Below are 27091 nucleotides of genomic sequence, written 5' to 3' on the forward strand. Positions count from 1 at the left end.
CAGGCTCTCCAACGGCCACTAAGGGGCGCCAAAGTACACACTTGCTTTTGACGGAGTGGGGCCAATTTAAGATGCCTCAGACATGGTTTTTCCTGGCTCAAATTGAGACAGAGGTGGTACCATCCTGACCATGTGCCACAACATCTAGGAATGAGGAAGCTCGTTAGCTCCAGAGCTAACTGGTGTTGAGTGCATTGCATCATGGCATGAGGCGCCCACTGCGATATATTCCTGCCACTGAAGGTTTCAAGGATATATTTTTGTGGCTCAAGTGTATAGAGATGTGTAGTCACAAGAAATATTTGTGTTTGTTCATTGACATTTGAGAGGGGTGCGGTTGCAGCGACCGGAGCTTTAGAGAGAAGACAGAATGGCTGGATTTTGAAGCTTCATCATAAACTCAGATCTTTTTTTTTTTTTTTAATCATTCAAATTTGGCAGGGTTGTGAGAAACACTCTTCTCTGTGGCGTGTCAAGTTTACAGGACAGATTTATTTTTACGATGCAGGCACTTGTGGACTGAAAACAGCACAAGACTTTCAGTAAGCTCCGTGTGTACCTCTCACGAGTGAACTGATGCAAATGTCTTTGGGCGTCTGGCTTGTTTTAACTTAATCAATGTAATTGCACAACGCCGGGAATGTCAAACTGTAACCAGCGGGATTTTTTCCCCTTCCACAATAATTTAAATTCAGGGAAATCCCAAGAATGTTCTTGACATCAGAAAACACATGGATGGTGAAGTTTCAACCCCTCATAACCCCCCAAGACCCCCCCCCCCCCCCGCTTTTCTTCTTTTTTTCCGACTCATGTGAACAGTCAGATTGGCTCTATTATGTCTGGGAATAATGTAAAACAGCTTCCCAGCGTGTCCGTGTCTCTGCTCCCGTCTCTGGAACGCCACTTTGACGGCGGCTGGAGTCTGGATGAGCGACGCCTAACTAAGCCACTGCACGCCCCCCCCCCCCCCTCTCCCCGTCCCAAAAATTTGCCGCCATCGCCATCTTCCAAAGACAACTCGCGCTCAAAGCAACGATTCCATGGTGACACCACGCGGAAAAGGCGGAGTAACGACAGTACTTTGACAGACAGATGAAATAGTGAAAATATTTTATATTATATTAATGGTGGAAAATACACAGATACGACCGGATCACAAAATGCTAATTAATTTGTGGCCCGAATTAGGGATAGCATGAATATAAATAACGAACTAAAAGTTGGTGGATACGAATTAGTTGCTAATTTGTGCTCTCAACACACCAACTGATAGCCACAAAAAGACTAACTTCAGCAGTAGTCAGCCACGAACACTCCTAAAACACCAAAAAGTTTGACTTTAAAGTTTAAAATGATGGCTTGCCTTCATCTGGAAGCTCCGTATCATGTTTCCAAGATTCCAAGTCATTCCATCTACAGGTGTAGAAAATCCTCTACACCTGAGGCAATCAACAGCATCCTAAAGCTAAAGTTAACTAGCTGAGGAGATGCTCTCTTTGGTGTAATATTTTTTGACTAGCGTGACGGCGGTTTGATAGACAGAAGAGATGGGTTTCATTCAAACCGGAGTGCTAAACACGTAGCTTAAAGCTAGTTAACTGGCCAACGAACCACTAATGATCAAAGGAACCCACTTCCGGGTTCATCGTTTGACGGACCCGCTCCCCACCACACGACGCATGCGCACTCTCTACATAGCTCTCTTAAAGGGACACGACACAACAACCTTGAAATGATGAGGTTTTTGAGCTATTTCAGCTTTTCAGGCTGAAACAGCAGATATGTGATTGTGTGTAATGTTTGATTCCCTCTGCATGCCAACCTTTAATAATAAAGCACTCCCAAATGACTTATTATAATAGAGCTCAACAGATCTGATGGCGACTGTGCAAAATTGATGTCTGCATCTCATTTTGTGCCAATTGTATGTGACACGAAAGTTTATCGTAGCGCGAGTAGTGTAAAACACTGTCCATGATTGATGAATAGAAAAAAAAATCCTTCTTAAAATGCTGTGACTAATTTAAAAAAAAAAGCGAGTTAACTTCTCATTTCTCATAATTTAGTAGGAAGTCAGAAAAAAACTGAAGCCGACTAATTTCTTAATTTTAAAAAAAGTTTAAAAAATAACCTTTAAAAACTGCATTTTAAATATATTTAAAAATAATTAAATAGTAAATTTAGAATACAAAAAGGTTCTTTGTGAAAAGAAATGTGCTGGAAGTGAGGTCCCACTGGCCAAAATCAAAACATTAAAAAAGTTGTCACCCTAAAAATCGTGTTTGCTACTAATTCATTGGAGATTCACAGGACACATACATTCACAGGCGACTTTGGAAGATCAAGTGTGTGTCGTAAGTAAGATAATTGCCGACTGATCAGCCAATCAGGCAACAGGATGACATCACATGACTTTTGTATCCATCAATAAGTGCTTTTACTGATTCAAGATGGCATCAACATGACAAAGAAAAACAAGATTATTTAAGGAAACAACATGAGTGTCAAACACTCTGACCAACTTTCTCAAAGCCGTCACGTATCAAACAACAACAACAACAACAAATCTTCTGGTCCTGAGCTCTTTTATTGGAACTATGCTGATTGTCTGAATCTTGGCTGTCGGCGTAGCACTTGCTTCTTTGGGTACCGCCGTAGTTTCTCCATTTCTTAAATTACCAGCTTTTTGTTGTTGCCGTTTTGAAAAATGTAGTCATAAAGACGCAGCAAAAGTATTGGGATGAGTCAAGTTTCAAAAATACAATATTACATAAGTTATGGCTTCATAAGTTAAACAGGAAGCGGAACGCCCTGTAATATACACGTTTAAATAAGTCTCGCTGCTCAGTGCGTCTCTGTATTGTCGTATAGAAAAAACAAAGAAAATTCATGCCTAATGCGGAAAATAAAAAGCCTTGAAGAACCAATCAGAAGGAAGGACACGTAAAGGAAAAGGAAAACAATTACACTACCACATTGACATCGGAATCTTGCAAGACAACAATTGCATGTTTTAGGAAAAGTTTAAATATTTCAAGACATTTTTGAAAATGTAATTCAAGGGGGTGTGAATTGTATTTTTGAGAGAAAAAATATATTGTTGAGAAACGTTGTGCTTTTTAGAAATACTCATATTTGAGATTTTTTTTCATAATTTTAGAAGGTAAATGTAGAAAAGTTGTACTTTTAAAAAGATGTTCACTTGTTAAAAAAGTGTATATTTAAGAAAAAAGTTGCACATTTTCAAGAAGAAATGTTTCATCTTAGAGAAGACATTTTTCAGGAAAAACTGTTATAAAATTGAGGGAAAAAAGTCACAGATGTGCGAAAAAGAAAACATTCGTATATTTCAATCGAATATATCAAAATACACAATGCAAAAAAAATGGCATACTTCAAGTCAAAAAGTCATAGTTGAGATTTTTCCCCCCGCTGATGCAATGTCCTATTTTCAAGAAAAGTTTTATTATTTCAAGGTAAAAAGTTGCTGCTGACTTTTCTTCTCGCATTTATTTATTTGTTCATTTTTAAATGTCATTTATATCCGACTTCAATATGGTAGTGTAATTCAGATTATTTTGCTCTTTGGAGTTTGTGCCTGTTCCACGTTGGTCTGAAAAAGATTTTGAAAAAAAGTCTATTCGGAAGGATGTGCTGCTTATTGCCACTCCGAGCGCTTTGGTCCAAACATTCCAGGAAGACAAGTTTGCACAAGTCGAGACGAGCTGCTTTCAACAAAATAAAAATCCCTTTTTCAGTCAGGCATTCAGTAGGGCCTCCACACGGCCTCATCCATGCGTCCCCCCGTGTTGAGGACGGTGGGGGAGTTGCTGTGGCTCCCATCTCCCGCGTCCACGCCGCCGTCCGCCTGGCTGGGAAGGTTGGGGTTGACCAGCGAGGTCCCCGTGGAGGCGCTGGTGCAGGGCGGGGGGGCCACTCGCGAGGGTGAGCGCTCGCCGCCCCCGCCCGACACCATGGAGATCTGGTAGGACCCGGACGAGGCGCCGTAGTACAGGTAAGGGGTGCTGCTGGTCTGGAAGGGTCCGCTCTGGTTCTGTGTGGAGCCCGGGTAGGGCGGAGGAAGGTAGGTGTGGTAGTGGGGGCCCCCCAGCGACATGGCTGAGGTGACGGGCGGCGTGTAGGTGAAGGTGGCCGGGTAGTGCATGCGAGGACTGCTGAAACGACTCTCAGCCAAGGATGACAATCCCGGGAACTGGCGCTCAAACTGGCCCGGGAAGGGGCTCAGGTCCGAAGAACCTGAAGGAAAGACGACAACAACAACAAATGTTAGCGCCTTGAGACGAGGGGCAACCAGTTAAGTGTTTTTAATTGACGAAAATAGCTATTTTGGATAAAAATTGGGTCCCAATTACTTGGCGGGTATTGGCTATTTAAAAATCCGCCAAAATGGGCTTATTTTTGGTAATTAAAAAAAAAAACAACAAATAAACAAATCTTTTTTTTTTAAACATAAGAAAAAAAATAATGTTTAAAATCCATCCAAAATTAGTCGAATCAAGAGCTGGAGTCAGGTTCTCAAGGAGTGGGGATCTCATTTCTTCTTAACAAACAAGGCTTAACTTCTTATTGCACTTACAAGACTGTTAAAAGCGTTTAAATACTGCAAAGACTGCAGAAAATTCAGACCCCCCCTTTTTTTTCCTCTTACAATGATTTCCTTTGGGTGGAATAAAAATGTGACTAAAAATGCCTGTATTGTTTTATTCATCATCTGTCTCGCCGGCCGACGCTGACAAAGCGTTTGCATGTTTACGCATATTTACGTGTGTGAGTGTCTGTGTGTGTGCTGTATCTACACCCAGAAAAGTGTGTGTGTGTGTGTGTGTGTGTGTGTCTGTGTGTGTGTGTGTGTGTGTGTGTGTGTGTGTGTGTGTGTGTGTGTGTGTTGAATGTGGAGCAGCACATGTGGAAACACTTTATGCAAGAAACAGTTTCCATGAGATCCATAATGAGGCGGACCCCGGCTCTGATGTGGCTCCGACGTTCGCCTCCCGTCGGCTCCAGCGAGTGTGTGTGTAAGTGTGTGTGCTACATCCCCCAAAATAAAAACTACCCCCCCCCCTCCACCCTCCCTAAACCACTAACTGGCTGTGGTGAGCACGACGCTGGGTGTAGAGTTTATGGAGAATGGGAGGTCTACTCCGTACCCCCATGCCATACTTAGCCCTCCCCATACCTTCTTCCACAGCCCCCATTTGTCCCCCTCAGTGGTTTAGTTCAGCTACAGCAATTCATATCATAAATCACGAGGCGTCTTCCCTGTCCCCACGTCTGCTGCGAAAAAGATGGCGAAGAGGATGAGAACGAGGGGGTGGAGGCCTCGCAGAGAGAAACGGAGGGGCTCGGCGTGTTGACGTGCAAGTTAGCGTCACGTAGCATATGATGCTAATTAAAAGACTCCTCCGCCCCCATGATTTCCTCTTATTATTTTTGAAGGAATATGAGATTGTGTAACATGTTCAGGTCACATTCGTTTCTCGATTGCAGCTCTGATGTAGTATATTTACAGTATGAGATTTAACGTATGGACGCCTCTCATACATTACATATAATTAGATGATATGTAATATATCAAGACTGAAATGTGTTATTCATGTTCCAGGTTCCATATAGCTAACGCAACATATTTGCACCACATTTCATATCTTCTAATCTCTACCTTTAAAGCATTTATTTGAAGCACATGACACGAATGTTGTCAGCTGTGTGTCTGTAGCACATTTGTGCGGTCAGGTCGTAGTATTTCAAGGTGTCCACATGTCAATTGGGGTGTGTGTGAGGTCATGAATGAGTGTGTGGTTGTGAGAGTTGGTTGTGTGAGTGTAACAGGTTTTTTTTTTTGGTTTGTTTTTTGCTGAGTGTGAGGGTTTTTTTGTGGTGTGGGTGAGAGTTGCTTTGGCGTCTATAAGTTATGTTGTGATGAGTGTTTTTTTTTTAAATGTAGTATTTTTTTTCATTTGTGTGTTTGTTTTGAGGAGTGTGGGAGGGGAGGGGTAAGTGTGACAAGATTTTGTTGGGTGTGAGAGGTTTTGGGTGTGTATGACTGTGTGTTTTTTTTTTTTGTGACTGCAAGAGGTTAATGTTCTTTTGAGTCTACATGGCGCCTCATATGAACGGGAACAAAGCGTGCAAAATGAAAGCCGAGCAGGGGAAACTCCAAAGTCATCTAGGCCGACAAGGCAAGTTGACTGCATCTGAATGATGGCATTGAGTCAACAGGTGTTCAGACAGTAAACTTGTCTGGCGGCATGCTTCAAAAGGAGCGCTTCACTTTTATTTATTTTTGGGTGTATAAAATGTAAGCCGGAGACACACAAGCCAACTCATGCAATTTGGCACGATGCCTCGTGAGGGAGTGCAGAAGAGTAGCAAATCGCCGAGAATGACACTTTGATGGTGTTTTTATTTTTTTCCAGCTAGGCCTTTTGGGATCAAAGGATGATGGTCGCGCTGTTAACATCACTTTGAACACCTTTGCTAACTTCTGCTAGCTGGTCTATATTGTGTTCGCAAAAAAAATGGCGCAGTTTAATTTGCTTGAACATGCGGGCTTTTAAATACTGGCGGTTCATTGAACAACCTGGCAAGCGTCTGGGCACGTCGCTGATGGAGGGCAGGCCCGTCCCTCTGCTGGAGGAGAGCGGGGTGGTGGAGTGCACCGAGGGGGACGCCATGGGACTCAGGTACGACGGGTACGTCTGCTCGTACGACCACGGCGGCGACGACTGCGACTGACGCGGGTCTGATGGAGTGGAGAGGAGGAAACAGTCAGTGACGCGTGAACGTCTGACGGACTCGGTCTGAGTCCTTCAGAGTGTTTACTTTGCCGGAAAACAACTTCCTGTCTGTCGCAGTGGCGTGTCACTAAGCAGCAAAAGCAGGGGTGGGAAAACGTAGGCACTCGAGGGCCACATTTGATGTTATAAAGCGAACGCATGGGCCAAGTCATTAACATGTGCCTGTAAACGATGTACATTTTCAGAATAAAATAAACCACTCTCAGGTTTTGTTTTTGAATTATTATTTTGGGTTGAATGATTTCGAGAGATAGTTGTAATTGCCATCCCACCCCCTCCCCGATATCACGATTGCGATTTAGTGTGCGATTATTTTCTCAATTCCTACTAATTTAATCATGATTGCTTGAGCTTAATGCGATTTGAAAATTGCGTTCTACTGCAGTGCTACGTCGGCTTGAATTCTATTATTTCTTGAGCCCTATTTTTAAAAATTATATTCTACATGATGAATTGAATGAAAAAGTGATGGGAAAAAATGTATTTTTCCAAGTATTACCAGTGATCTGCGTCTGTCCCTGCGCCGTGAACGAGTTGGGCGCCGTGTTAAGCGCCGGTCGCTGGGCCTGGGCGGGCACCGCCACGCGGACCCTCATCCTCTCCAGCTCGCTCAGGCGATCCGAAAACAGGCCCGACTTTGGAGGGTCCTCCAGCTTCTGCCGATGCCCTGGGGACGCAGCGCAGTGCTTTGGTTACATTTTGAAAATATGCCATGTTCCAAAGACTTGGATGTCGAGACTTAATATGAGCTAATAGTGAAGGTAATGCAAGTTTCACACTGTATCTGAAACCATACTTTGTGACACTAACCCTAGTTTAAAACCCTACTTTGAAACTCTAACACGACTCTAAAATCCTACTTTGAAACTCTAATCCTCATTTAAAAGCGTATTTTGAAACGTTAACCCTAGTTTATACCTTAACCGAAGTTTGAAACCCAAACTGCCGTTTAAAACCATACTTTGAAACCCTAACCAGAGTTTATTTATTTTTTTTTTTACAGGAAGTGAACAGCAGTCCAAATGTCAGATAAACGTGAACTAGTCTTTAAGCTTGACAGAGAAACTTATTCCCCCCCCGCTCCCGAAATTCCCAGAAGAGTCAGTTTCAGTTGCGAGTGAATCTGAATCCTCCGACTGCGAGAGGAAGCCGTACGCTCATTAAGATGAGGCCTGTTCGTCAGGTAAACAGAGTTTCTCACGCCACGCCGCCATTATCCCTACAGGAGTCGCGCGCGCTGCCAAAAATATTCTCGCCGCGCTGTCTTCCTGCATTCCTCTGGCAAAATTTTGACACCCCTTTGTCACACTTGCACTCCTCAGAGGTGTGGCTTACTGTACCTAGCACACGCATTCGTTTCCATAATGGTCCATGTGCTCACTCGTCTGGCGTTTATTTCTAGACTCAGGTGTGGACACACTGGCAAGTACATTGATTTTGTGGTCGTTTGATGCTGCGCAGCTTTCAGACAGCGGCGGAATTCCCGCCGCGCTTTGGCACAACTCCATCTGGCTCGCTAACAATCGGCAGGATCACTCACAATCAAGATAAACCTGCTTACGGAGGGGACGACACCTAACCAGGTCGAGTTTGTTGGAAGGCAACATGGAGTTAAAAAAAAAAAAAACCTTCACAAAGGTTGCACCGGCTTGTTCTTACTCCTTGTGTTCTCGGACGTTGCTCAAACACCACCGTGGCAAAGCTCGGCTAAGCTAGGCTAGTTTACAGTGTAATCACCCTTTATCATGGGGTCAGGTCTGCTATAAGGTTCTTTTAAAAACATATTTCCTCAAATAGGAGCCTGCTTGAATAGGTACTCAGAATAATTGCTGTAAAAAATTAATAAAATAAATAACCAATTCTGTATTTTTCAAGCAAATCCATGTCGCTCGCCGTGTTTATGAAAGTTGCACAGATAATTAAGGCCTTTCATTTGGGAAGAAAAGTCCCAGACGTTAATTCAAACATCCCCGACCACGTCCCATCACCCCCCATCACATGTCTCACATTGTAGCCGCAGGGCTTGTTGTCTTCCCCACAAAGAGTTCCCCTGAATGATAAGAAGTTGCCTTTTAATAACAAAATCATTGCCATGTGACTGACTAACAAGAAATGGATTTATTCTGTTTGGACTTTTAAATCCCCCCCACACCAAGCGATATCCTTGACTCTTACGGTTTTTCATGTAGCGTGTCTATAACCGCTGGGTTCAGGATTGAGTGTCAGTACTGAACCACCTCTACTTGTCGGGTGGACTTGCACCTCCTTGAGCACAACTACATGCTTATCATGGCTTCTGCGGGGCTTAATTATTCCTTTTTCACTGCCAGAGACAAGCTCTTATATCAGCTGTTTTATCGGAACTTTATTCAGGCAGCTGAGCAATGAGCCCGGGGTGTTTCAAAAGAACCAGGAAAAAAAAAGGGGGGGGGGGGGCTGGACGATTTCACCCAACGGTGGGGAAAGTCCCCGACATTCCCATCATCACCATCAGCAGCAACAACGATGGCAAAAGTAGCCACACTGTACATGGCTACGAGTAAAGGTAGGGTTGTTTGCCGTGTCTTTCATGCTATTTAACAATGAAATAATAAATAGTATTTAAAATCTACTTATGCACAGGAAATAAGTGCCTGTACTTGCAGATTAGCGATAGCACCGTCCCTGCCACTTCCTTCCCCGGCCCAGCCCGCGGCCGGAAGTTAGGACAGATTCGCACCAGATGTGTGACCACTCGGCGGCCGCGTGCCAACGCTCGCACACAAGTCGTCGAAAGAAATTAGATCCAAAAGGAGTTATTATTCTAACTGAAGCTCTGTGGCGCGCCGCTCTAATCTGATCAAAAGAAAAGCAGGCAAGGACAATAAAGACGCTGCGTGATTAAAATTAATGGAGGTGGTTTTCCTTTCACGGACAAGGTGACCATTCGTGTCTGGGATATGTGGTGACAGCCAGGCGAGTTACGCTCCGCTGCCGGCGCTAGCTTAGCTTTGCTCAGTCTTGACAGTTGGGAAATCAACATGACTTTATCCAGAATTGAGCAAAATGTCAAACAGACTTGTGGGTTTCCTCTAAATTTATGCTAAGCTAGGCTAACATTATGTCACCCTGTCACTTCCGTTTAAAGCTCTTGTCTTAGCTTATCTCAGACTTGAGAGTTGGAAAAACAAGGCCCGAAAAACTTTGTCCAGACGCAAGGAAAATAAATTGAGAAACTTAATAAAACAGAAGACTGCAAAAGCTCTTAGTATAGCTTAGATACGTACTTCATTTAATCCGAGTTGGATAAAAAAATGCATTTGTGTGGAATCAAGCACAATACATTTTAAATAGAGACTTGTGGATTTTACCTTTATTTATGCTAAGACAAGCTAACATCGTCTCAACATCACTTAATAGTGAGTTATGATTTATTTCAAGTCCAAAATACCTCCTCTTCACACATGACTACAGTCTGCTGAATTAAAACTGTGAGAAAGAAAAACACTGGAGTGATCTCTTTCACTGGAATTCTTTTATGCATGTAGACAGCTGGGCTAGTTTTGCACTCTGCTTGAAGGCATTTGAGAACACAAAATGCCAAAGATAGCTGATCTTAGCATTTAGGAGCTACAAAAACAAGCCTAGCTTTGTCCATAATCAAGCAAAATAATGTCAAGTGGTAAGACTTGTGGGTTTGCACTTGATTTATGGGGTCTAACGTCACCTTACGGAAACATAAAACTCCAAATGCTATCTTAGCTTAGCATTGCTGAGCCTTTACAGTTGGAAAAACAGGCCCGGCTTTGTCAGGAATCAAGCAAAATAAATTTGAAGTGAGACTCAAGATGTGCTGGTTGAAACACGCCTCGCTGGTGTGATAAATGGATTAAAGAAGAAGCAAAGTCACTGTGGCACTAAACAAGGCAGTAAATCGTGGCGCTACCGTTTGACAGATTGAAATTATGTCAAATTATTAAATATGCATATCATGGGCAAGAAAAAAAAATCCCCAAATTTTTCTTCATAACCTTTCAGTCACTTTCAAGATTGTGCTTGATTGTCCCATGATGCAAAGCCATTTTTGGTCATAATATTTTTGCCTCTGTTTTTGTCACCACAATTCAGTTAGTTTAGTGGAACTTTTAATTCTTGGTACTATCATTCCTTTAGCTGACTGTGGCCATCAATCCTTTTTCTTTTTTCCTCACAGTTACACCACCATTTCAGTTCTATGGTTATCATCACATTTCACCATTGCCTTTTGCTGTATTGTTTTTGAGTCAGTTTGAGTAAGCATGTTTTGTGGCGCACTAAAGTCTCACTACACGTCTACGTGGATGCCAATCATCCATGAATCCAGTTCTATTTTAAATTCTGAGGCCTCACATCCACCGTTTTTATTTTTTTGACGTCATGAATAATTCCAGTGGATGACTTCCAGAGGAAAAAAGTGTGGAGTTCGGCTGGGCTGAAGGCAGGGTGACAGCCAGGCGCCCGTCCGCCGTGGGGGTCTGGTATCAGGGGGAGACGGATTGGAAGAAATGAGGGCAGATGATAAAACCAGAGATGGAGAGAGGAGAAAGGGGGAAAAAAGAGGAGGTGGGGCGGGAGAGGAAGAGGAAAAAAACGAGTGAAAAGGAGCCATGCTGACTGCAGTGGAACGCTGCCAGGCGTCTGTGTGGTCCGGCCAGGGAAGGGAAAACGCGCGCTCGCATGCACACACACACACACACACACACACACACACACACACGTACATTATACACTTATGTATATAGACGTCCAGGACAGCTCCGCCAGGCGATACTATGATTTCATGCAAAAACACATTAGAGATGATTCAGAACGGGAGAACAGCTTTCTATTTCTTTTCCTCACTTTTTCAGACGCCCGCTGAATGATTTTATGTTTAGTGTGACACATGCACAATCAGGCGCCCGCAGACACTCACATGCACTCACTCACTCATTCACACACATGCTCAGTCATCACTCACTCACTCATTCACTCACATGCACGCACTTGGCACATCTTGAAAAAACTTCACACAACTGACTGGCTGTCTCGAAAAAGCGTTTTACTTTCTTCCTTCTCAGTCTAAAATAATTATAATAATTACTAATTTTAGATGAAGCTAAAATTTTCCATGGATTGGCATTCATTCATCTCATGGTATCCAAGACAAAAACTTTACAATAGAAATTCAAAATGTGTCCCAAGATTGTCTAGTGTACAGTGTCAGTAGATTGTTGTTTACCAGATAAAATGTCAACAAAATCAGCTAAGACAATGATATTAATTAATAATAATGGTGATCGATCCGATTATTGAGCTCATGATGAGAGCCGTCCATAATGTTTTGACCCATTGCTCCGCATCAAAATATCGGTATCGTAAAATCTGCTTGTTAAACTCTTGTCTACTGTTTATATTATTGATGATATAAACAATCACTACCGATCTTTGGGAATGTCTATCAACAGCCAATTGGATTTAGCGTCCCGCAGGGCTCTGTTTTAAATTATCTGCTCTTTATGTTATGTTATGTTTTTTTTAATTATGTTTATTTTGATCAATATGTGCAGCATAAATGACATTCAAGTACAATGCAGCTAGCAACAATTACTAAACATTTGGCTTTGGCAAAAAAGTGAATTGCCACATGAAGATTTTGAGTCATGAATATTGTGAAACCCTGTTTTCCCCCCTCGCATATCAAATACTTGACAAAATGATGTGTTTTCTACTTTTCTAGGCCTTACCATTATCTGATCCAGGTTTTACTCTTTTGAAAATTAATTTAGAGGGGATTTTCTTTCTATCGAATCAAATACCGATCAGGGAAATAATTATGTAATAATTGTGTGAATTTTGGGGAGCACTACTCAAGAAAACACGGCTTTTTTTGGGTCATAAAATTGTCAACGAGTCATTACGACACGTTATAGAGACGAGTGGATTTTAATGCCTGGCTGTGTGTGCGTACTGTGTGTGTGTGTGTCTATGTGTGAGGTTAGTTCGTAACCACTAATATGGTCTGCAGGAACCGCTGCCTCCTCACCAGAGTTGTTAACACTCTGACCCCCACAAAACACAAGGCACACGCACGCTTAGCCACAAAGCTAACTTTGTGTGACACCACAATGTTTTGTGTCACCTCTCGTGTGAGTCTACCATCAATTTGATTGACTAACTGAATATCTGCCAAGAGGAAGTGTGTGCTTTTTGCTACTGTTGTGTTTCTGAGACACAAACACACACGAGCACACCTGGGCCTGAGCGTGACCACTCCCTGCCACCTATTAGCTGCAAATGACATTTAATGAGGCCCATTAGTTGCACTGTGCCAGCACTCTGCTAATGACACCATTAACATACAATCACACAGTCCGACATGTGTCCTGAGCCACTCACACACACACACGAGGGACGACAGGACTTCAGGCGTTAAGAGTGCTTTTGTGATGAAAGTCTGCCGACTCGTCGCGAATGACATCATCGATACTGTTTCGGTGTCGAACTGTAAATTTAAAAAAATCATCAAAAGGGAATCCTTTGCAGGAATGTACATTATTTCAAAATATCTGTATGGACATTTTATTGCCTGTTAAGGCCTTGTGTTTAGATTAATGGATTCAAAGCCTTTTAAGCCTTTTTAAGACTCCACTGGGACTCTGCAACCTGAACTAAACTCAACCCTTACGGTCTCGTTGAAATACTGATTGGGTGCCTTATTTTAATACCTTTCATCACTTTTATATACTACAAAGCTTTGTTAACATGAATTAGTTGCTGATGTGTCTCATCTGCTGGCCACCAAAGAACGACCAAAAAAAAAGTCATGTGACACGCAGCAGCAGATGCACAGGAAATGCTTTTGATCAAACAGCGAGCGAGCGAGCGAGCGTGCGTGTGACCGTGTGTGAGTGACTGTGTTCTTGGCAGAGCGAGCACCGTTCCTAGCGGCAGAAACGACGTCGCTTGCTAAAGCGAGCGTCTGCCGGCTCCGCTGTGTCCCGGTGCCACATGTGAGCCTTGTTTGTCACATCACTAATAATTTTTTTCGTCATTTTTCATGAGTTCCTCAAGGAGGAGGCAAACAGCTGCGTGCCAGACCAGCTGGCACTGACGGCTCAACGATAGTAAAGTGTCCCCCTCCCCAACCCCAACTTCCTGCTCAGTTCTTTTTATACAGCCTATTAAAAGGAGCTGATGCTAGCACTCTTGCTACCCGGTGTAGCTTCTCGGGAATATCCCACCTCATTGTCTTGGTGCTTAGTGTGGGGAAAACGCCTCTTTATCATGGTTCATTCATTGTTTAGCTCATGGTGAAGTCAACTTGAAGATACTTTTTTTTTTCATCCCTGATGTTGTGGCACGTGTATTGCATGTACTCACTCCTGGGTTCTCGTGGTCCGTCCACTGTAACCTTGATGGCTCGGTGGTAAGTGGCGACTTGCGGCGGGTTGGTGAACACAGTGATGGTCAGCGTGAAGCTTTTGCCTGCGGTGACATCAAACTGACGTCATCATCATGATTCCCAAAGTTGACACGCCATGCACTTAAGGGACAACGCGCCACATTCAACACAAACAGGGGGTGGGGAGGCTTTGGCGAGGTGTCATGGTGGACAACGGCGGCTTGTGTGAGAGGCTCTCGACTCCAAGAGACATGACGGCGTTATGTGTGCTCTTTCCGAGAAAGAGTGGGCTCTTTTAATTGGCACTTCCTCTCCCTAAACAGTGAACACCCTCTATGTCGCAGTTTAGCATTTCACTTTTAACTGCGGTTGCGGCGTTGCGCAACAATGGAGGCGCTACATCAACAGCCGTGAACAGGAAAGACCTGAAGCAACTACCAAATAAGAAACAAAATTGCGTGGCGGCCGCCTCCAAAGCCAATTGGTATCGCTCGACCGAATGTTAAATATCACGACGTGCTGCACGTCTCGTGTGTGTTCACCCTATGCAGGAGGGAGTGATTTCACTTTGCTTCGAGCAGAAAACGAGGAGGAGCGCTCGTCCTCCATCCTAAAAAAGTTTACACATCGCCAGTCAGTCTGGTGGACGACGGTGGTTGCGTTGACAGCTAAATGCTATCGTGGTTGACACTCGAACAGCTGTCAACAATTAAATCCAGCCGGTTAAGAAAGCTGGCGGTGTTGTATGCCCCTCGGTCCCATCCCACAACATATGTCGGTCCCGTGAGTGACATCATGCATTCAAAAGCAATAATTCCATATTAGTTTTTGCTTGATGATACATCTCCAAAGTGCAACTGAAGGAGCCATTTTCAACAATTTGCTCCACTTTATGGATGGAACATTTCAATTAAAGTATGTTTCCTGTTAAAGAAAGTGACTCAGTTGAATTTACAGAATACATGCACGTCACGGGGCATGATTAGGGTGGTGCCACCTCTTTCTCAATTTGAGCCAGGAAAAACCATGACATCTTTGCTAATTTTCCTGTCAGTGGCATTTTGCATGTTAAGTTAACATTTAGCTAGCAGTCTTTTGTTAAGCATGATAGTTTGATTGAACAATTTAGTGTCCAAGCACACAATGTTTAACTCTCTTGTTTTATATTCCAGTATTTCAGTAAACTTTCTCCCGAAATGACAAATGAACAAGTTGAAGCGAGCATGCTTGGCTTCTTTTTTGGAGTGTGCGAGGGGGTTCACTTTAATCCCAACTTTGTGCGTGGTAGTTTGTGCGTCAGCACCAGGAATGCTGTGAATCACAGGCATCGGGTCAGCAGCGCTATGAAGACTTGAAAAGGTATGCGTCATGTAACCATGGCGACAAGCAGCGCCGGGTATGGGACAGGAAACGGAGGCGGGCCGAGGGGGTTAAATGTGGCGACTCATCGAGGCAGCTGTCCACGCGTGGGCGTCTGCCGTGCCGACTGTAAACGTGAGTCCACATGCAACAGGTGTGCGCTGCGTTGGAATGGTGAAGTGGGCAAAGCCACTTTTCGGCATAGACGGGCTAGCGTAAATTAGCATAGATGTTTCGGAAATGGTCAAGCTTCAACAAACTGCTACTTTTTCAACGCAAAATCTGCGATATAACCGGAGCACCAACATTACAGCAGTTAACTTATTTTTACACTTGCACGACTGTTAAATTGAGCGCAGAATGAATTCACTCAACAGCAACCAACCCTATTTTTTATGGCCAGTGTGGGCACTAATACAAAATCGAAACTCGAGGAATCAAAACAGTATTGTGGAACCTGCCTTTTGAGCTTCCACTACCACGATCAACGGTATCCGCTTACACTACGCTACCTGCACTATCAATCGTGGCTGTCACGGCCCCGATGTGCCATCGACATCCTGCCTCGTCACCGGCGGCCGGGTATTCATTTCAGACACCTCGTAGTCTGATCTCTCGCCCTCGGGCTCCTATGTCACTTCCTATCGACAGATTCTGTGACAAGGGTTTCTGCGGCAACGGGCCAAACACTTTAATAACTTGGCCGCCTCTTGAAATCTCACCTCTTGATATTTTGAGAGAAAATTTATGACAGGTCCTTTGGTGGGGGGAGTGAATCGTGTTTATGAGCATGCTCGTTACCACCAACAAGGAAGTTGCATTTTCTTGGTTTTGTTTGTGGTTTGTTTGTTACATAACAACCAATGAAAACATTTATTATGTCGCGTCTGGAAGAAGTATGTCCATTCAAAAACAAGTCGACAAACTCCAATGACATTTGAAGCTGGGCAGGCAGTTCAATTAAAAGTTTATCGTTTTGCTGTTGTGAAAATTGGCTTCCTTGCATTTCACAACAAAGAAAGAAGAACCCAAACTGAAAGATAAAAGCAGAAACAACTTGCACGCTTTACTGCGCCAACTAACATGGTTGCCATCAATGTCAGTGATTTATATTATCAAGATTTTCCAACTTTAATCGCCATTTTAGCCCCAAAAATACATGTTTTCTTTTTTTACAGTGTTGGCAAATGTCTTTTAAGCACATGCGTGCAATTGAGACTTGAAACACTTTCACATCGACTCTAAATGACTACAAGCTGCTTAAATGCTATCATTTCTCACAGAGGATAAAGAATATATGCCGGGCTGTGTTTTATATTGTCTGTCTACATGTCTCGATTCAACATTTACAGTGTATTATTATTATTATTATTATTATTAACTACTTCCTGTTTCTTCTTCTTTGTGTATTCTGAAAAAAAAATTGGATACATACAGAAGGGGCGTACATCGATTCCAATTAGGATTGTGTGCAAGCAGTGGCTTTGAGTCAGACATGCACTGGGAATGGGAGAGATCGTTATGTGGTTGCCACGTAAGCGAAGGAGACCACTAATCCTCACCACCTAAGAGCGTGTGTGTGTTCACATTGTAAGTGTGTGTGTGTGTGTGTGAGTGTGCACGTGTCTTCACCTCGTCCACTTCGGCCGACGAAGCGCAGGTCGTTGAAACGCGCCACCTGGTTCTTCATCACGCCCGAGGCGTTGCGCAGTTCGGCCGAGTAGTTCTCGTCGTTGCCTGCCATCACTGTCACCACCGTGCCGTCCGTTATGTCCCCAAGCGCCACCACCTGAGGGTGAAGGCACAAGCTGACTCAAATTTATAAATATAAAAATATAGCAAGAACAAGAGGCAGAGAAGGCCCCCCAACTTAAGTCCAATCATAGAAAAAGAAGATTGTCTGTTTTACAGTAAACTTGAAGTGGGAGTGACAAAGCTCAAAGAAAGCATGTGTTGCCTCTTATCGGGAAAACTTTGTTAGCAAGAAATTAAGAACAAGCGCTCTCTTTTACTAAATCAAAATATATTCTGTTGTGGGGGTTTTTTGTTTTCTATAAAGCATGTGGTGGAAGTGAAGTTTTTATGTAGTCTCTTACTATGATAATTCTTCTTTTTTATGTATTTATTTATTTTAATTTATTTTACGAACGTAAGAATGAGGTCATCTTTTTAAGTCCTCCTTCCCCTTTCACTTCATCTGTAAGGCTGAAACGCAGGCTTTCAGCATCCTGACAGTCAATGTAGCCCCAGTTAAACAATAAAAAAAATTAAATCCATTAACTTTTCATTTTTGTACATTTTTTTCCCATGCAATCAATTAAGCAAATAAAATATCAGTGGAACCGGCGTAAAAACATTTCACCCTATGAATTTACCTTGAGTGCAGACCTCCACCAAAGCAACGCTAATCCCCCGCAAGCCTCTCTGGAATATTTGCTGACAAATGAATTCAACTGAATTATTAAAACTGAAACATGGCTTTTAATCTTTTGATCCACATCCGCAACAAACGCCACGTGCTTGAAGGACACAAAATATGGCAACTTGCCAACTCCGTGTCAAAAGTAATTACAGAGCCCATCTCAGAACGCACATCAAAACGCCTTCAAAGTTCTTTTAATTTCATAACAGCAAGAAAAAGCCTCACTCAGATTCTCGTTAAGATTCCTGGAAGGCGATAACAACAACAACAACAAAAGGATTCGGCAGCTTCTTTTACTACCCAGACAGCAAGAGGTGCTTGTTCCAAAAAAAAAAGAGAAAAAGAAAAAAAATAAAACGAAAGAAGAAAGTAAGAAAAAAAAGAATTATGAAAAACTGTGTTTGTTTTCCAGCCAAGCAACACATTTCAACACACTGAGAGCGTTTGATCCATCTGCCATATATCCGAAAAGGGTTTTGCATATAAAAAAATCACAGCAGCACAAAGTTTAAAATGTATTTCTAATTAAAAATAACACAGCAGTTATTTTCTTAACGTCCCACCCACGTAAGTAATGCTTGAAATAACATTTTTGGCGTGGTCTACAGCATTGTGCCAAGTTGGCAAGAAGCGTTACTGTTATCATTTATAAATCTGCAGTAATATTACGCGAGTGACATCTTACTGAGACACCCCCCTGCCCCCAAAAAATACTACTGTATTAAAGTAACAAAACAAGTATGTGTCCTTGGGTGGTTTGAAATGTGTTCAATCAGGTACAATGATTATCCACAATATCCAATTCAAATGATGTTAACTTCATCTTACCTTGAAAGCGACCGGCAGAGTCTTGTTACATCGCCAGTGCGACGGCAGTACGGAACACAAAAAGTTGGGGCTGTCGGTGCGCACCAACTCGGCCGGATGGTCGGCAATGATCTCGGCCATGCTGCGGTTCTCGTGGGCGCGCAGTCTGGGCACCACCGCCGCCGCCGCCGCGTCCGCCTGCCCACCGGGGCCACCTCCTCCTCCTCCTCCGCCTCCTCCGCCGCCACCGCCGCCGCCACCACCTCCTCCTCCGCCGGCACCCGGTGAGCTCACGTCCGTCATCTTGCCCGCGAGCGGCTGCAGGCTGCTGGACGGCGGGCTGAACCTCCGGCTGGCGCTCGGGTCTACGGGGATGCGCATCACAAACAACGGGGTGGGTTTAAATGAAGCAATTCAATCGCCTCCGAAGGGAAATCAAAAAGAAAAGTTGAGGGGGGAAAAAAGGCCGCGATCCTTCCTCGGTAGCACCGCGAGTAGGAAAACCTCCTTTCAGGCGGACAGGAGGAGGAAAACCACGCGTGGGGAGTGTGAGAAAAAGGAGGAGGAGGAGGGTGGTGGCGGTGGTGGTGATCGTGGTGGTGAGGGTGGTGGTCTCTGTGGCTTCTTAAAAAGTCGGTGCGCCACCACGCATGTGCGGCTATAAATAACTTCAAATGGAAGTCCACGCGTGGGGGGCTTAAAAAATATGTCGGGGCAGCTTTCCAGGTGCGTCACAAACCAACTTGAATGAATTGCCGGGTGTGATTCATGGAGTAAAACAACTTAAAATGAAATTCTTCATTCCAAATATTGCAAAACAAGAAAAAATGTTGCATATAATTTGAAAAGTAATTTGTTCTTTAAACTGCGCGAGTTTTTTTCTTTGCCGTGTGCGGCTTTTCTTTCCTCCAAGTGATTCTGGTACATGCAAGCGTTGCGTTCACGGAGAGCGTCCTCTGAGCACTTTCACAACGTGACGACAGTGCGCGTGTTGCGTTCAGGGAGTGCAGCCGAACGTGTGTTTTGCTTTGACTGAGCGATTCGAGCCTGTTGCGTTCACCGAGTGTGTGTGTGTGTGTGTGTGTGTAAGAGTCTCCAGTGTACACGAGTGTGTGTTGTTCACAGAGGAACTCAAATGTGCGTGTTGCGTTCAAGGACTATCTGATCGCGTGTGGCGCGTTTAAAGCGCGTAACTGGTCTATTAAAGATATCCAAGAATTTAAAAACTCCTGGGCATATCTTTATTCATTCCGTATACAAAACGCATTAAAAAAAGTCTCACTTACGAGAAAGGATTTAAGCAGGGATTTACTCATTTTAAAAAGTAACATTTATGGAGGTATCTTCGTAGGAGGTCATTTTAACAGGTGGGAAAAATATTTAATCCCCCCCCCCAAAAAAAAAATCCCTAAAAACGTAGTTGCTCTTGTAATAAAAACACTAAAAGAAAAAAAAAACAACAAATAAAAGCATCAATTTTCTAATCCGTTTTTCCTCACAAGGGTCGCGGGTGTGCTGGAGCCTCTTCTAGCTCTTTAATTTAGGCAGTAGGCGAGGCAAACCCTGGACTGGTTGCCAGCCAATCACAGGGCACACAGACAAACAACCATTCACCCTCACAATCACACCTCGGGACAATTTAGAGTGCCCAAATCAACCTGTCATGCATGCTTTTGGAACGTGGGAAGAAACCGGAGTACCCAGAGAAAACCCACACAGGCACGGGAAGAAGATACAAACTCCACACAGGAAAGCCCGAATCAAACCCTGCACTGTGAGGCCAACGTGCTCACCATTTGACCGTGCCACCCACAATAAATTTAAGCTCCATGGTTCTGAACAAAAAATAAATAAATCCAAAAATATGTAGATTAATATTATTCTTGTACGCAAGTACTTTTTATTATGATAGCCATAAAAACTATGTTTAAAAAACACTTTAAAAAAGCGCAGTCAGTGCTCAAATGTAATCTATATATTACACAGTGTAATACATTGTGTGTGGGTGTGTGTCTACTGTAGAGGGCATCATTGACCCTCTGTGAGGCTCTTATTCATTCTCCCCAATTTGCCCAACCCCCTGATTAGGCATCAGTCTCCAGTCAGTCTCCTGGCCGCCACATCACACACCCAAACGAATGTGTGTGCCTGTGTCTGTGTGCGTTATGCCACTGCTGCTTTTCCACTGCACTCAAGAAACTTTTATTGCATGCTAGCGCTTTGATTCCTTTCAAAATGAGAGCTGCACATCAGGCATCGTCAAGGTGGAATAAGATTTGAAAGCCTTTCATTGCTCGTTATTTAAAACACCTACAACTCCGAACTCCGTTTTCCATGCGGGCACGTAACCCACCGCCAATAATCAGAGACATATAAAACTATTTTTGCAAAATAATTTCACTGCTCCCATACCTATTAAGACAGACTTTGAAAAGTATTCATCTCTCATTGTGACATAAAACATTTTCAGGGAAACAAAAACAAGGCTAGACGGCATAATACTCCAAATAAGAGGCACAGCGTGCTTGCTTCAAGCTCTCATCCTTATAGCTGGCGAAATGCAATTTCTCAATGCCGCTCCGAGCACTCGCCTTTCTCGTGCCAAATAGTTGTTTGGTAGCAGCAAAGAAGTGAGCCCCTCTGCACGGTTTTATAATCCCTGGGAATATTGGAATTCCGCCACCGAGCTTTCAGTGAGGTCTGCGTACTGTTGTGATATCACTCCTCTCCCATAAACGTTTCTGTCCTGATTCCAACTTGGAGTAGATTCAAACCACAACCACGGCCATACGCCTAAGTCAGTAGCATCGACAGCTAACTGGGATTTAGAGATAACAGTATGCAATTATAATACTGTATTGACGTACATGCTTGATAGCAATCCCATAATTATGAAGTTAGCATTTTAAGGTACCACTGTATTGTGGTACAAATGCTAAAAACATGACTGAAAAACAGAAGCCTGGACAGTTTTTTTTTTGTTTGTTTGTTTTTTAAATTCCGGCGTCATCAGTGGTGCATTTTTCAAAACCCTTAATTACAGCTTCTTGGAGAAGCCCGCCCACCAGGCTTTCGGCTAGCAGGGAGATGTTTACACGTTGGAGAAGATGCCTGCCAGGCCGCATGGTCCGTGATGCGACCTAAGCGGGATAAAAAAAGCGAAGGCCGTTGCCGGAGCAAGGCTGGCATCGGAGATGGCTTGACCTGCTCGAGGACAACAAATGATGAGGGCAGGTAATCTGACCCTGGGTGACCTCATAGCGGTGCGCTTCACAGCTAAGGCCATAATTAATGTTTGTCACGTAATCCGTGACATCAGACAAAGGGGCCCCAGAATTCCACTCAATCTCTTCAGAGAGTACTGCGAACACCCCGTTTGCAGATGAAAAGCTGATCTATCGAGAACATGAAGATTTTAATTTTTTTAAATCTATTTATTTTTAAAAATTGGTTTACGTAGGGTTGTGCATCTGCCCAGTAAAAAGTGAGTCAATACTCAATGCATAGGGTGTAATTCGATTCAAGGATGGTACATTTGAAAGAGCAACGAGTCGATTCGGTTCTACTCAGGGTAGACTCTGATTTGACATGCCAAAATAAAATTAAAAAAAAAAAGATCTTGAGGTATCTTGTTGTCAGGGAACTATGTTAAAGTGATTTGAGCAGATGAGTTAAAAGACAAGCTGTGCTTTGCTGCCATCTTGTGGCCTAGATAAACAATTACAAACCTTTTTGGGGGCTATTAATATCACCATCAAAGGAAACTCCGGTAGCTTAATGCTAACATATAACATCATCATCATCATCATCTTCCGAGCCGCTTGATCCTCACTAGGGTCGCGGGGGGTGCTGGAGCCTATCCCAGCTGTCTTCGGGCAGTAGGCGGGGGACACCCTGAATCGGTTGCCAGCCAATCGCAAGGCACACAGAAACGAACAACCATTCGCACTCACACATACATCGTGAATTATAAATCTTCAACCAAATGGCAGTTTCACATCCATGGAACAGCAACAATTACAAACTAGACATGTTGTCTCTCCGCTCTGTGGCACTATTACCGTTATTATTTTTGAACAGGGGTAAAAGGACGGAGACGGCAATGCCGAGTGGGCGGCTTCTCGCTGGTTGCAGCGAGGAAACGAAAGGACGCAAAAGGTGGCGAGGGAGGTTGTCGAGGAGGCGATGGGCGTATGAGGACAATTTCCTTTGGGCTCCTACCGCTCTGACTGTCTGCCGCCTAGCGCCTTCACGGAGGTCCCTAATTGACATCACTTGTCTGCAAAAAAAAAAAAAAAGGCACTCGTGAGGAACTTCTGTGGGCCGGCAGAGAAAATAAAGCGTCGAGACCCGAGACGGTTAATACGCTCCCAAGGACACATGTGAGGGGGCGACACGTTTCCGCCGACACGTACAACAAAGTGGGAACCAACCAAGGTCACAAAATATCTTGGTTACAGTACTTGTGTAGACTTTCAGTATTTTTACTTCACCTGCGCTTTTATTTTTCCACCAACCCTAACGAGTATATACAGTAGGTTCCATCCACATTTACAACTGACCCATGTTTTTGTTTTAAAAGCACTCAAATGTGGCCCTCGTGATCAAAACTCGTGGGCTGCAGCAGACCTCTAACAAAAGCATGCTGAAACATGGGACAGGCCAGTTTTGATCTTGTGGTCTGTTCACAATGGGAACAGCCACTAATACGTTTTGAGTGTTTCTGTTCGGGTCGGGTTTATTGATGGGGTGCCATTGTCTGGGTTGGCGGCCAAAAACATGCCAGGAAAAGAAAAGAAAAAAGACGGGATTTCAAGTTTTCCGCTTTTACATGCAACCAAATATCTTAACAGGCTTGAGGCGTTTTGGCTCGTGCGGCTCTCTATGCAGCCTTTGTGTCACTCGCGATACTATTATTAGCCCTTCACTTCAGTTCAGCCACGCCAGCCATCAAACTCTGCCCGGAGCCGCCGCACTGCTGGGCCAGAGTGTCTCCAAGGTTGTCTGCTTTTCCCTTCCATCACTCAATCAGAACCGATCGTGCTACGGCGAAGGCCCATTTATTGCGGGGCGTACGTTCAAGACCCATTAGATTTGTGAATGATTGCAAAAGAGAGATTGAAAGTCACTATATAAACACCATTTTTGGGGGAGGCTATCATATAACATCATTTTTGAGGAAATGAAAAGACCATGTTGCAGGCACAGTTCTTCAAATAAGAGGCACAGCATGTTTGCTTCAAGCTGCCGTTCGCTTCTCAAGAGCATGAATCGGCGATCTTATTGGCGCAGGACATCGATCGAGCCACGCCACCAACAGCGAGTAATTGAACCACCCCCACCCCCACAACCATCCCCCAAAAAATTGGCTACAATTGCCTATAGATGGCCACAAGATGGCTGTAAAGCACTACTTTTGTCTCAATCTCCTGAAGTCATTCAAGATGCCAAAAGATGCTGCATGCTGTAGTTGAATTGGTTTGTCTCAAGCATAAAAACTGAATATGCAGCACAATTTTGTACTAGACATGAATCCAGAAGGAACGATTGCTAAAAAATCTACGATGTCGCAGAGCGGGTGTGGGGCGCACGAACCATTTAGCATGATGTAGTGGGGGTTCAACGTGCCACATTAATCAAACGTTGAGCCCGCCTTCCTCCTCCTCGAGGGGAAATGCGCCGTATCGAGCAGCGCAACGGGAACCCTGGTAAGAAGCGTTGTTCTTGGACGGCGAGCTTCCAAAGGTGCTAAAGACAATACAGACGCTCGTTCCGGGACAACATTCTGCTTGACCACACCCCCTCCCACCACACACCCTTCGCTCCTCTGTGCATTTCGACCGGCTCCGCTTCCGCTTCACGCGCGAGTATCCAAATATTTGGAGTACATCAGCAAAGACACGCTGTTCTCATGTTATCCGAACCAATGTTTCATTGGGCGAGGTAAAACTAACAGCGGATTTATCGGCCGGCGTTTCTCCTCTGTCCATTCCGGCGCCATTCTGTCACCGGCGGGGATGATTGATGCGACGGCGGGTGATTAATGAGACCCGGGGCGAGGGGGATATGGCGACCGTGGGGGACGACAAGCGGCGCTGGCCGGCTAGCTAACGGTTAGCGCATCCGCTTCCAGGTCGAGAGAACCTAGCGAAGGCCAGAATAGAAAGAATCAATACATTCATCATAATTATTATTATTCGTGGTAGGTAAGGTTTTTATTCAAGGGTTCTCGAGTGACTTTGAGAAGGAGGCCGTAAAAGCGGGAATACATTCCCATTGAGGTCTTCTTTTTTTCGATAAAGACGGACTGGGACGTGCTACTGCAAATAGGATCCTTGAGGGTTGATGCAACAAGAGCTTCAACGCTACATTAAAAATAAATTTTGCGAATCTGAATTTTTCACCAAAAAAGATTTGAGAGTTTTCGAAGCGGGATGAGAAATGGCTCGAGCCATTGCAGAATATTTTAATGTTTGTCTTCATTTGAACGGCAATCACTTAAAAAAAAAAATCACTGGCAGAGGGAGAAGGCCTGTCAAGAAGCATCACAATCCAAATCAGATAAACAGGAAATAATAGGAAGAGATTTTTGAGGCTTTGGATCTTCCGATGACATTCCGGCCGAGCGCCATTCCGCAATGCTGAACTCTTGCAACCCAGACCGGCAGACTCCCGATGGTTTTCACGCTACCGCTCGACTATATGAAGAATTTCGGTCTGGACCAAGTGTGAAAATGGCCCCCAAAGCCACGTTTTCCACCAAGCGGTCCAGTTCGGTTTGCCAAGGTTCATTTGGGTAAATCCTGAACCCGATCCTGGATTACATTTGCACTGAAGGGCGGCGAATAGCATCTTTAGCGTCATCTCCTTATACATCGTTCTCACAACAGTGAAGCAAGATTGAGGAGTAACAAAGAAGTTAAACATGACACGGGGCCGTGCCGCATGAAATTCTGGGAAAACGTCTTGGAGTGAGCGAGTTAATTACATCAGGCGGCGAAAAAGTAGCGCTACGGCGCTTGGTGTCTTTTCTCATAACATTCCCGTCGGCTGTGCTCCGACGCCAGCGAGTCCCAGCGGGAACATTATCGTCAAACTTTGTGCCTCTCAAACATTTCACGCTGTTGTATGATGGCAGCGGCTTCGGCGGGATGCGGTCGCGAACTGACACTAAAATTGCGCGCGTGAAATACGACCGACTTTAAATCTCCCCGAGTTGGATTTCTTTATAGCCTCGTAGATCACGCGTAAAATCTCGGGAGAATGGGGATAAAAAATAAAAAAAAGGGTTCCCCGGTATGGTCGTTACTCACGGACAGACAATTAAAGCATCCATTTTGTCTTTTGAACAATGCCAGTCAAATGCTTGACTTGCTGCCAAAGAGACTTTCAGGCGACAAGCAAACAAAAGAAAAGGAGCAGTCAGCGTACAGTCAATGCCGAATAAAGATTGAAATGTTGACATTTTTCCTTTTTGTGAAGTGTTTTATTGGACCTCTTCTTTTCTTTTATTTTTTTAAAACACTTTCTTTGCAGATTTTGCTCTTAACTTATTCTTTTAGACCCTTTTTTATGTATCTTCTACATGTACAGGAGATTCATTTTACCATTCCAAAAAAATTCAAATATTTTTCACAATGCAATTCTCACTTATTCTGTCACGTTTTTTTTTACATATTTAACATTTTGTGACTTTTTTTTGGTTTGCTTTTAAAATAATTTCAGATTTTTCATTAATTGCTGCTTGACATTTGCATAGTTTCTTTAAAACAACATTTTCTTATGTAATTCTGTGACTTTTTTTTATTTTTTGGGATTGATGAATTAATTTCAACATTTACTTTATTTTTTAACATGCATTAAAATTTTTCTAATTGTTTTATTGTATCCATCCATCTATTTTCTAATCCACTAATCCTCATGAGGGTTGCAGTTTTTTTTATTGTATTTAATATACATGTTTTTGTTTATTATTCATATGGATTTTTTTTTTACTTTTCACTCCCAAATATAAATAAAATAAAATATCTTTTTTCATTTTTTTCCCCAATTGACATTCAAACATCCTTTTACTGCATTAGCACCGTTATTGATACTTTTATTATTAAAACATGACGTAATGCATACATTTCTGATGAACCGCAACCACGGACGAGCGTACATTTGTCTATTCGACAGAGATCTTCTGACGGCTATTTTGTAGTGGAAATGTGGTCAGAAGGAAGAAGGTATCCATCATTCTGTAAGCCAGAGGATGTTCTTTTCTCCCCAAAAACAATCACA

General features: G+C 43.5%; 1 protein-coding gene across 1 annotated transcript in view; it reads right to left on the bottom strand.

Annotated features, from left to right (window-relative positions):
• Positions 1 to 2413: 2413 nt before the first annotated feature.
• Positions 2414 to 27091, bottom strand: part of runx2b (RUNX family transcription factor 2b) — a 36355-nt gene continuing 11677 nt past the window's right edge. The window contains exons 3-8 of the mRNA XM_052053461.1: positions 18830 to 19173; positions 17212 to 17368; positions 14199 to 14303; positions 7318 to 7485; positions 6602 to 6763; positions 2414 to 4257 (exon numbers count right to left, since the gene is read on the bottom strand). Of these exons, the coding sequence (XP_051909421.1) occupies positions 3767 to 4257; positions 6602 to 6763; positions 7318 to 7485; positions 14199 to 14303; positions 17212 to 17368; positions 18830 to 19173 (1427 nt within the window). The 3' untranslated portion in view covers positions 2414 to 3766. The remainder of the gene's footprint in view (positions 4258 to 6601; positions 6764 to 7317; positions 7486 to 14198; positions 14304 to 17211; positions 17369 to 18829; positions 19174 to 27091) is intronic.

This window comes from Hippocampus zosterae, chromosome 19 (assembly GCF_025434085.1).
Source record: "Hippocampus zosterae strain Florida chromosome 19, ASM2543408v3, whole genome shotgun sequence".
Classification (NCBI taxonomy): Eukaryota; Metazoa; Chordata; class Actinopteri; order Syngnathiformes; family Syngnathidae; genus Hippocampus; species Hippocampus zosterae.